The sequence below is a fragment of the Epinephelus lanceolatus genome, chromosome 4 (assembly GCF_041903045.1).
Source record: "Epinephelus lanceolatus isolate andai-2023 chromosome 4, ASM4190304v1, whole genome shotgun sequence".
Classification (NCBI taxonomy): domain Eukaryota; kingdom Metazoa; phylum Chordata; class Actinopteri; order Perciformes; family Serranidae; genus Epinephelus; species Epinephelus lanceolatus.
In genome coordinates this window covers 16,551,416-16,563,492 of record NC_135737.1, presented here as the reverse complement: position 1 = coordinate 16,563,492, position 12,077 = coordinate 16,551,416, and the positions used below count along the sequence as shown (strand labels likewise).

Genomic DNA, 12,077 nt, shown 5'->3' with positions numbered 1-12,077 from the left:
TTGTGCCCTTTCTTTGTTTTTTTTGTTTTGTTTTTTTCCCCTAGCAACTCCACAGACACGGTAGGCCTATGCTCACACAGAAACTTCTGTGTGGCACAAATACAGTAGAGAGAAAACTGAGAGCAGCTCAAAATAGGGATGAAAGACAAAGGGAGTGACAGGGCATGTTAGGAGGCATTAAACACTCTTGTGCGATATTACAGCTGAGCCTGTTGCTAAGCTTTTGAGCCTTTTAAGAAGCTTTCAGGTGTGAAACTTGAAATATAGTGACACAAGGATCTCACCTCACATTTTCCTGGAGGAGGCTTGATACACCTGGAAAGTAGTAATGTGCACAAGGGGAAATATGACAAACCTTTCAACTGACTTCTGAAAGTTATGAGAACCCTATAAATGCATATATCCTTTGGTTTACATTGTATGATACACACAGTGACAAGAAAATTGCTTTAACTCTAACTTTGTAAAAGAGAGAATGTGTATTTCATTTGCAAGTAAACAGTATTATATTCCCATGAAATGGATAACAAAACACACATTTTTAAAATCGTAATGTCACATTCACAGTGAGAAATTCACAGATGTAAACAGTTCACATTCATTTTCTTGACCTCTGTTGGTGTTATGAAGAAAATGATTCATTTTTTTTTATCCACAGCAGCAAGTTTTTCTTCCTTTTTTTTCTTTTTTCTTTTTTTTTTTAAGTCAAACCGAGGAAGGTCTTTGTGCTTGTTCTAAAGCAGTGCTAATTTTTTTTTTTTTTCCTCCTTAATCCTACCTGCTGTGCGAATGGGAAGGTCATTATTTATCCCTTCAAACACAGAGTTATGAATAAGTGATGGGGGAGACATAATTGTTATTGAATAAAAAAAAAGCAATAAAAGTAAAAGAAAGACAAGCTTTCATAATGTTAACTCAAAGGTCATCTAGTCACTGATCCAAGCTGAAATTTCTTTTCTGATGTTTTTTTTTTATTTTTTATTTCCACAAGTGGAGCATTTGAATACCTTTACATTTCACTTTGATTCATTATTCAGTCTGAAATGTCTGTCCTTGGGGGTAGTTTTACATGATGTCAAAGCAAAGGTTATTTTTCTGTTTGAATTCAATGCTCTGTTAATTTTTCTCAACCAGTCAGACAATCTGAATAGTTGAAGATCAGAGACATTACTTTCCCAACAACAAACTCATGTCCCTGCAGGTTTATCACCCTCCACTCATTCCCAAGTACAGAGGATAATTCAGCCAGAATGAATTCAAGAATAAAAAGGGTCAATTATTTTCACTGTAACACAAGGGACAGAAAGCTGTGAAGAAATATAGAAAATATAATTTTAAATTGAAATGATTGGATTTTCCATGAATAAATTTTGTGTAATGGCAATAGAGCATGACAGTTTGTAGTCCTAAAATCCAGACATCCATTGAGCGGTTAGTTCCCTCAACAGATCTCTGATGTCTTTTCACGCTTCAATAAATTTAAAAATTGTACAGTGTCATTTGTGTGTGAGGTTAAAATATGGTGTTTATGTGTTTTTTTGCAGATATGACTGTGCTAAAAACAATTGTGTGTATATCATTGGTCTTTGTTCCCTTCAGTGCTTATTGTCTTTAGACATTTCATTGAAAATCTTGAAAACTCAGAATGTAGTTTTGTCATGTTGGTCTACAAAGAGATTACATTGCTCTACTTACAGATGAACTATGATGTTAAAGAGCTGAAGTAGAAATGGATAAGCTTAAACTGAAAATTGGGGTTGAGAGTTGAGTTTTTCTCTTTCAAATGGCCTCGCTATCTTAATTTTAGTTTCGTCAGTACTACTGTAGTACTAGGGTAGAACTTCCTCAACATATACACCACATTGTCTTTTAATTTTAGTTTTGTTCACAGTGCACTGAGGAAAAGCTTGTTTGGAGGAATGAAGCCTTGTGGCTAAAAGCCCTTTTGGGCAGAGCTGTTTTCTTGCCTACTGTCAGAGTTTTTCCAGTTTATCCATGTTTCCTCAAGGTTACCATCAGTCATGCCATACAGCTTAAGGTGCAGTTCTTTGCTTTGCTGTCTTCCAGACAAAATGTAGCTAATGTGTACACACTCAAACACAAAAACACAGAAAAACACACACTGAAGTAAAAGACATTGAAGAGCGTCCACTCTTTCAGGTGACTATACAAAAAGGATGGTTTGTTTTGGGATGTTTACTGTTTGTTTTTAATATGCTGATAATGTCACATCAAAATATTGCTTCACAAATATCCTGTGTATGCTTTGCAGCAATGGTTGCAGAGGTTAGTAAAGCATGTTTAGACTTATTTACCCTCAAATATATTGATACATTAAATACCTTTTACTATATTATCATATTGTGTTTATCTCTTTGACAGTAGCTCAAAGTAACTGAAAATGGAACTCTTGATATCCTTAAATGTAAATACTCAGAGAACAATTTAATGTGGCTTTAGTTTAGTACATACATCATTCTACAGAAAACCTCCTCACTGGGCTTTATATTGAACTCTTAAATCACATGTATAATTGACACCAACATTGTATTAGGGCAAACATGGTGGACTTGAAAGGTCTTAATTATAGAGTACGTCAGTCATAAACCTCACATTATGATTTACATTGATGGACACGGGTTACTTATGACACAAAAGTCTGCAGAGCTATGAATTAAGAGTTTTGACACCGGGTTTAGCATATAAAATACTTTATAACCTGGGCCAACAAATTGTAAGAAAATGAACAAGACGACAGTGATGGAACATAGTGTTTATATAATGTTACCTCAGTCTGATAAAGTATGTTGGTAGGATGATAACAGAAACAGTTACTCTAACTTAAAAACAGAAACTTGCATATTTAATATTACCACTGAAAATAAAGGCGTGTAGGACTAATATTCACCAGCAGACATGATAACACCATCATCGAGTGGTGTGTTACCACCCAGTGCTGCTTCAGACTGGATGGGAAATTCTGGGCACCAAATATTCTCCGTCCTTCCACAACAACTGTTGAAGCACCCTTAAGCTCGGCACTTCAGCCCAAACTGCCACTGTGAAAGTACTTAATGGCCCACAATGGGAAAACATTGTTTATAACTGTGCAGCCATCAGTATGAAAGTCCATAACTTTTTGATGCTGAAGCTGAGTAGCACAGCATACCCAGCCATCAATCCAGAGATAAATAAAGGTTATTATAAATATCTTTATTTGGGAGTTGTTGTCTGTTCGGGTGGCATGACACATGCTCTCAGAAAGCTTCTTTCAACCCTGTTTTGGAGCAATGTTTGCCCCTTCTGGACAACTTGGATGGCTAAACTGTACTTGGGATCTAAACATAACTCATAATTTATTTTCTTGATCCCCGTCATGTTTCTTCAAAGCCTGTATTAGTAAAAAAAAAAAAAAAAAAAAAAAGCCACCCATTAATTGTCAGTATTCCACAGTTTTTTATGAAATCAGCAAATATTACTTTAGAGTGTACATTTGTAGTAAAGCAGACAGGCAGCAGGTTATCTCTGGGGATGTGTCTGTCTGTTTGGGTTGGCTGGAATGTGGATTGTTTCGTGTCTTGCTTGCTTGTGCATGTGTGTTTAGAGCAAGTAGAGGACTTTTGTTGTTTGATATTTTGAGGGAAAATGCTGTTTGTAGAATGCCTAAAGAGGTTATCTGTTGTAAGATTCATGTAAAGCTGTGCCTTTTTATCCACTAGCCCGCACTGAAAGTTATATTTGCTCATATTTTGGTGAAAAAGCAAAGCAGTGTGTGTGACCTCGGCGCCGCATGCATCCTCTTGCACTACAGTTTCTTGTGTTTCTCGATGGGGGAAGTCTATGCATCGTTAATCAAGTCTGTCTCTCACAGCGGTGGGTTTTACTCAGTAGCGAGGATGGAGGGCAGAGGGAGGGGGTGAGAGAGAGAGAGAGTCCCAGACTTGACCTTCCTCGGCGATGCTTGCACTAACTGTGCGGCAGGCAGTGCTGCACCGCTGAGACGCAGCCTCCTCCGTGGTAACCAAAGGTTTCACAGGATTATCCTCGGGACGCCTCTGGAGAGGTTGTTGCTGGTTTTACTTTTCAAACAATAATGCTTGCATTGCAATATTCGTTTAGATACTTCTTCTGGTTGGGTTTTTTTTTTTCAATTACATTTGTTGCCTCCCCGAGGAGATTTGACATCACGTGAATCGAGAGCAAGCGAGCAGCGAAATTCATGTATTTCTGCGCAGGGAAGCATTCATATGAACATGCCTTGGTATAGTCAGTGAAGTGCACTCAGGGCTAGCCTTGCCTCTTCTCACAGAGTGTCAATTAGGGAGGGATTTGAATGGACTGAAGTGGAGCCTCCAGTGAGGGGTGTGTTGCAGAGAAGGAGACATGGAGCGGGGAGGGCAGACATTCAGGAAGATAGACAGACAGACAGACAGACAGACTGGAAGAAACAGAAGGAAAGAGAGACAAAGAGGCAGAGCAACATGGCTGTGAGCTTATTTATAGATTCACATGTGTGCACCAATGAATCTCTGCCGGTTCCACGAGCAGGGCCTCACGCTGTGTTTCGTCCTCAGCATGACTGATTGATATGACTCATTTACTGGCTGCAGAAGGCTGTTAGGACCAACAGGCTGTGAAAAATTAAGATATCCTAATGAGGACCAGATAAGGCGCACAGCACAAGTTTGGATGATTCGATCTGATTATGACCATAAAATGCTGTCACTCCTAATGGATAATGTTACAAAAGCCCTCTAATTTAACAAGCACCCTTCCCTCCAGCTACAATAGATTGAAATGTAATTGAAACAATTAGAGGCAGAGGAGGTAGAGGGCTTGCTGGTCGAGGCTAGGAAAAAAGAAGGCGATGCAGAGAATTTTCCGGCATCCCTCTGCTTCTCTCAGCTCTTCAACTTGAATGACCTCTGAGTTAATTGTCCCGATTTGTGTTTCTGTTCCTCCATTTATTTTAATTGAATGAAAATATCAGTCTGCACAGCTCTCTCCTTATTAGTTTCAGGGGGAAAATCCATTTTTGGTCCACATACTTTGCTCTGTCCATCATACTGGAAACACTTTCAATTAACATGACTTAATAAAATTCAGGCAGCCAGTGAGCAGTGATGGACTTCAGCTTGTTTATGTAAACATGTCAGCAGCTTCATCACCAGCCTTTGAGGGGCGCCCACTCTCTTTGACCCCCTCCACTGGTGTCACCTTCCTCTCGCATCCTTTAACTGCGGCATTTCAGCTTCATTCTCCTTTATTTTATTAGCTAATTGCACTCTGAGGCCTCCCTTGTACGGTGTTAACCAGCAGTGCAGGATTTAGATGGTGCCTTCTTCAGCAAACTGTGAGGTGAGCTTAGGAGTGCCTTTCAGTTGAGTCAAGCCTCCGGCGGAGACATTTGCGTGGGCAGAATGTTCATTAATTTCCAAAAACTGTGAAAATATGAAGATAGGGAGGCATTATCTTGATCCGTGGGATTGAGTGTTGCACACCTTCGTTCCCTGCTCACCTCTGGGGGTGCCACTGTATGCGTGAAGAGAGGATGTCCCCATAGCAACGCAAACTCAAACACAGTGGTTGTGTTTGCAAAGACAGGAGAGGCAGGATGCTCGGGCCAGCAACCAAATGTAAAACAAGAGCTGTACACTGAACACATCTCTGCCTCCGAGTCCTTCCCAGCACCATGTGATGGTAGCAGAGAGGCTCTTGAATCAGTCACAGCATGTCAGTGGCAGTGAGATGACCTCATCCAGCACTGCTAAATTTTTTCTTATTTTATTTCTGGCTCTGCCTAATTAATCTGGGCACTCTGGTTGGCTCCTGACAGCAGGCTTGTAAAGTAAGATTTGTGCACTGCTCATTATCATTGATGAAGTGGAGTGTCAGTGGTGCCAGGAAGCTCGGCTGGTCGGGGCTGATGTGGGTGAGCTGGTGGTAGGGAAGTCGTCAACCCAGTCACTCCTGTCTCCGCTCCGACAGTCCCACTCCCAGATTAATTGCTCCCAGACCACTTTTGCGGTTGAATTGAATTGTAATGATTCATAAGGAAGTGTAAAGTGTCTGATTGTACGTGGATGTGGAGGCGGCAGGGATGATCTCCAGGGTATATCCTGCAGATTCAGTTGTTTAGCCTTTATAATGGAGCTGGAGGAAAAAAGTAGGCAGCATTTAGAGGATTTATTTATTTTCAGCTAGTGTTGCATTCTAGGTTCAGCTGCAGGAGTGAAATTCATTTGTAAACATAGCGATACTATTCAATTTATTCATATATTAACTCTATTGTAATGTTGTCCATGTTGCTCCTAACCCATTCTGCCATGACAAGATACTTTTCATTTAGGAGAGGTGTCTTAAGAATAGAAACCTGCTATCCATGACTGATCTTGATTATTAGGGAATGTAATTTATTCATTGTGTTAATATTTTTCACATTTGTGGTTTTGTGTATGTTTCTGTATGTACCTTATAATCTCCTCAATGTTTTTTCCATTTTAACCCATTGGCATTAATGGTATATAATATTCATTCCAAACATTTTAATTGATATAAAATCACCTGAAATTAAGAATTGTGTTTTTGTTACTTTAGAATGAGCCATTTATACCTTCATACACACACATCGTCACACACAAACATTGGATATTCATCACTAAATACAATGGGAAAAAAAGAGTTACACACTCAAAAACAAAAGCAAATAAGCTAAATGAGCATTGTCTTTCACAGCAGTGTTACATGGTGAAAAGAAAATTGTTTTAATACTTTTAAAACACAGTGGAACAAAAACAGATGGACATTAGATTGATCATGGCAGCTGGGATGGGTTAAAGTAGTCTATGCCAGCACCTTCTTGTGTTCTTGCGGTTTTAATGTGATTTTAGAAATGATACTGGTGTTTGTTCCAAGGTATCCAAAGTCCTCAGCATCAGGGGCCTGATCAGTTTCGTTGTTGAGCTAAAACCAAAGAGTAGCCAGCATAGCTCTGCTTGAGGATCTGAGGCAGCGCACTGAGCTCGGAGGGACTTAAAAGGTCTGAGAATTTGTAGTACATGTAGATGAGAAATGCCTGGCTGAGGTTTTCTGGTGGCATTACCAATGACTAATATGGCCACACAAGGCTAAGGTGAAGAAGAGTGAATGTGAACAGATGGTGATATATAGAGCGGGAGAGCCTCTATTTAGGTGGACCAGCCAGTTCATCTCAGACATATTGATCGACACAATTTACTCTCTTTACTCAGAGGATTATGGCTCTGTAGAGTAATATAAAGGTTTCCTGACATGTCAATCAGCTGTCACAGCAGATTCCACCGAGCAGACTTCAGCCTGTCACTGAGATGGGCTCTCCAACTCCCCCACGAATCAGACAGGCTGCATGTCTATCACCAAGGGTTGTTGGAGGGCATAAACTCTCTTTTTTTCCATTTAGGAATGATATTGATACTGTGGCTTTCTAGCATCTCTCTCTTGTTTATAAAATCATCTCTGTGCCCACAACTGTCTACTTGGTTATCTTTACTCTGCCCTGTGCTCTTGTTTGCTTGTGTAACTTCAAGTGATTAGGACCGTATAGCAGCACTGTGTGGGCACATGTGCTTGAGATGCATGTTTTGGTGGCCCCTTTTTCCCTTCTGACCTCTGGAAATGACTTCTTCGGCAGAAAGTGTGCATGTAGGCAGGCCAGTTGCAGGGCATTGATTCCATGGTTGGATTTATTGTTGAATCCTTCCGTTTGGATGAGAAGCTCTGACCTTGCCCATCTCAGGTGGGGAGAGCTGATGCCTTACTACCCATGGGCTGTAGTGAAGTTATTAAAAACTCCATTACCGCCATTCAAAGGTAGACATAACTCACAGTGCGGATATAGAGATGTCAAAACAGAGATTGATCTGAGAAAGAAGTGTAACCCAGAGAAAACTTGAGAGGGGTAGAAAGAGTGCCAGAACTGAAATACTGAGCTTTAGACATCAGTCAGAGGCTGAATGGATCTCTCAGCTACACATCTATCATACCCTTTTTCAATAACCCCTCTCTGTCACTGTGTAGATCCTGAAGGAGTTAAAGGATGAGGACTGGAACATGGGCAATATCGTCCACACACTGACCAACAGGCGCTATGGAGAGAAATGCATTGCCTATGCAGAAAGTCATGATCAGGTAGGCTATTTTCCACAAGATCCCACTTCATGGTGTCAATAGAGTCTGCATGTCTCGATGTGGGTCATAAAACATAATCCACCTCTCCAGGCTCTGGTCGGGGATAAGACTCTGGCCTTCTGGTTGATGGACAAGGAGATGTATACCAACATGAGCTCCATCATTCCTATGACACCCGTCATAGACCGTGGCATGCAGCTGCATAAGATGATCCGCCTCCTCACTCATGGTCTGGGTGGGGAAGGTTACCTCAACTTCATGGGTGAGTCATCATGGCAGCACACAGACAATCTAACCCTACAGTTGCCAAGGAATTATACTGTTTGCCAAATATTATTTATGCCTGTAGTCATTAAGAAATGTTGTTTTACCACTCTTACCTGTTTTTGGTGGTGTCCTATGGTATATTTTAGTGTTATTACTCCATTAATCCAAGAACAAAATATTTATCTACAACCGTCAGCTCTCCGCAAGCAAAAATGACAAGCATCCATCTGTTTCTCTCAAGTCTAAGGATTAGCTACTTTTCCCTGTTGTATATTAATGTAAATTGCATATAAATGGTTTGTGAATTATTAGTCCAACAAAACAAGACAATATATACTGTAAACAACTAATTGATTAATTGAAAAAAATAATTGATAGATTAATCTGAAATGAAAATAATTGTTTGCTGCAGCCTTAATTTACTGTAATTACATATTTGCATTAGTTAATTTCATTTGCACACATTCCAATTAAAAATCCAACCCTGTCTCCTAGAAATTACATTTGTATGTTACCAAATTGCATTCTTAATTACATTGTCGTGGCAACGCAATCGCTGTCTTTATTATATTCATAGACAACGTTTCTTTCAGGAAACGAAACACTGCATTCATGTACTGTGTATGCTCTTCAAGGAAGTGGTTGGGGATGATTGTGGGCATACAAAGTGCCCCGAACCTTGACACCTGTACTTGGGGTTTGCATCCACTCTACTGCTTTAGAGTTAGGCAATAAATGCACTTGAGTTAAGGTTAGGGAAAGATCGTGATTTTGCTTAAATGTCAATAAAAAGATAAATATAAATGAATGCTGTGGTCACTACGAGTGGATACTGTAATGCAAGATTGCCTATTTTGGCAAAAAACAACTGAAATACATTGTCATTAAACATTGTGCTGATATGTTAAGCGTCAACATTTTTGTGTCTTGCCAGGCACGTTAATTAGCAACCTTTCTCATTATGTTAATTGAAAATATAATTTTCTCTGTATTAGGTTTCTCTCAAAAATGTATTTGCTGTTAAAAATCAGTTGTATATAAATGTAGTTTGTGGGAGTCAGGGCTGAAAAATCCAGGCATAAAATGGGCAAAATGGAAATAATTTAGCTACTGTATAGTCATATCAATTTAGCAATCATGTATCATATCACAAATGACACCACATATCCAATGGCATCACATTACATATCACACAATCATACCATATATGATAAAATCATATGATCAGATCATAATAATCCATCATCATACGTGACACTGAACAGGCAAGAGGCAATCAAGGTCATGATTGTGAGCAGCGTCCCTCTTTTTTGGCTCATTTTTTGTTAAATGAGTCGAGGGGAATCATTTCAGATCCCTCTCATGTACTGTATTCCTCCTGAATTTGAACGTCTTCCCTCAGGCAGACGCAAAAATCCCTAAGTGTTCACCAAACAGATATAAATGCGCATTTATTCTCCTGTCCATCCAAGTCCTCCTTGGACAACAGGCAAAAACAGGCTTCATTTGAAATTTTTAGCTGATGAGTTATCTCTACTGTGTTCATTTTTACTACTGTTCAGTGTTTATTTTTGTACGTATCATTATGTCTTATCTTTAAGACTCACAACAGATTTTACCTTTGCAATAAGAAAAAATATCCTAACTCACACAGGCTTGAAATAACTTGAAGTAGAACCTGTCACTTATTTCCATTTGGGGTAAAGTGATCAGTTATTAGATTTGTTATATTTCTTTCATGGATATGTCTCTGGAGTAGCTCGTGACCGATGAGTCAAGGCTGATGATAAGCATCAAAGGAGCCTTTTGAAGTGGGGTTGACATAATAATACTCAGTAATACTCACTTTCCAGAGCTGATGGTGAAATACAGGACAAAAGCTGCCTAAGATCAGATAGGTTCCCCTTTTTTTTTCAAATTGATTCCAGTTCTCAGTCACCGTTGAGATGCCTCACATTTTCAACACATCATCTGAGCAACGACATGCTTTATGGAAGCCTGCTGGTAAAGATAATAAAGTGATAATTAATGATCTTGGAAGCTGACCTTGCTTGAAGGGAATGTATTTCCTTGGATGTGCCACTCTCAGGCTTAATGTAAATACAGCCTACACTGGTGATCCACAGCATTTTAGCTCCACCTGGTGACTAGGTGATCTGGTCAAGCTCTGAGTCCAGACAAAGTATTTCTACAATGGCTGCGCTACCTTATCACTCAGTGTGCACTATGATGTCCAGTCTTACTTGATGAAAGAGAGCAAAACACCCTGTGTATTTCTGCACAGCGGACTGATGTTGGGGGGGTGGGGGAACAATCAAAGCAGCTGTTTTCCATGGACAATGATAACAGGGCAGCTCATAACGAACAGGATGTCAGAGAACTGACCCCATGTGGGTACTTGAAGGACAGTTGATAGTAATTATATCTGTATAGCCAAAAGGAACACTCTGCTGTACTCCTGATGCTTTGTCTCCCATGGATTTTTGGTGCCACATTTACTCTCAGCCAATCAGTGCAGCGTCAGAATCATTAAGAGTTGATATGGTTAGTGGAAAACAATACTTGAAATGTCAGTTTGATAGTGATTTCATTAAGTCAATCACTTATCCTTTGAAAAGGCACTACAGTGAAGAAGAAGTGAGCACCCTTGCTATCCTGGCCTTAACTCACATTATCTGTATCTTTTTTATCTCCTATATTAATACAAAGTCCATAAAGAGTAGCCAAAAGGACAATCTTTTGTGAGTCTCTTGTTTCAGTTGTAACTAATTTAGGCAGCATCCCGTTTAAAAGGGGGTCTGAATTACTGGATGCATTGACTTCTTGCAGATCAAAATGCTTCAATCTGGCTAAATAAGGCAATAATAAAAGAGCATGAAAAGGGTATGCATCTCATTATAAGAGTAGATTTCTCTCACAAAAGATAGAAATAAACTTAGAACCAGAGGGCTTGTATTGCAACAACCTGACTCTGAAGTCATGACAAAAGAGAGAAGAATAGTGAGGATCTGTGTCTGCATGAGTGCTGCGTGTAGTGTGAGCTGCTGGATGGGTGAAAACAACAAACTGCATTGGCGAGAAGAGATACTGTCAGCCATAAATGTGGGGGTTTTATAGTGTGTGAGCACAGGGCCCAGGTGCGGCAAACTACAAAGATCAGCACTCCGCCCACCAGGTAGTCTACTTGCTCCATTAAAGAGACAAAAAACATAGAAGAAATAAACAAGCCAGGGAATGCTTCAGCTTTCTTTACAGTTCATATTAATATTTTTGTGGATGACGCTCTTGTCTAAGTAGTAATATACATGTTTTCCATTGGTGTCCATCCTGCATTTGCACTGTCCATATCAGTCTTTTCTGTGTACTATCTAGTAGCGTAAATCAAAATTAGATATGCTAAAATAATACACTAAGGCTTGAGTCCTAGTGATAAATACTGGTACTTATAGATTTGAACCAGAGAATGTGTCCATAAATTCCTTCCAAGTCCTACACCTGTCATAAAGGTCTAGTGTGGAGGATTTAGTGGCATCTAGCGGTGGGTGGTGGATTGCAACCAGCTGAAACTTTCCCGTGTACCAAGCATGTAAGAGAATTACAGAGGCTGACGCAAAAAGCCAGTGTTTGGTTCGTCCATTATGGGC

At 39.7% G+C, this 12,077-nt stretch overlaps 1 protein-coding gene across 1 annotated transcript in view; it reads left to right on the top strand.

Annotated features, from left to right (window-relative positions):
- gbe1b (glucan (1,4-alpha-), branching enzyme 1b) overlaps window positions 1-12,077 on the top strand; it is an 86,988-nt gene that overhangs the window by 38,493 nt on the left and 36,418 nt on the right. The window contains exons 11-12 of the mRNA XM_033631368.2: window positions 8,056-8,166; window positions 8,257-8,428. Coding sequence (XP_033487259.1) covers window positions 8,056-8,166; window positions 8,257-8,428 — 283 coding nt within the window. The remainder of the gene's footprint in view (window positions 1-8,055; window positions 8,167-8,256; window positions 8,429-12,077) is intronic.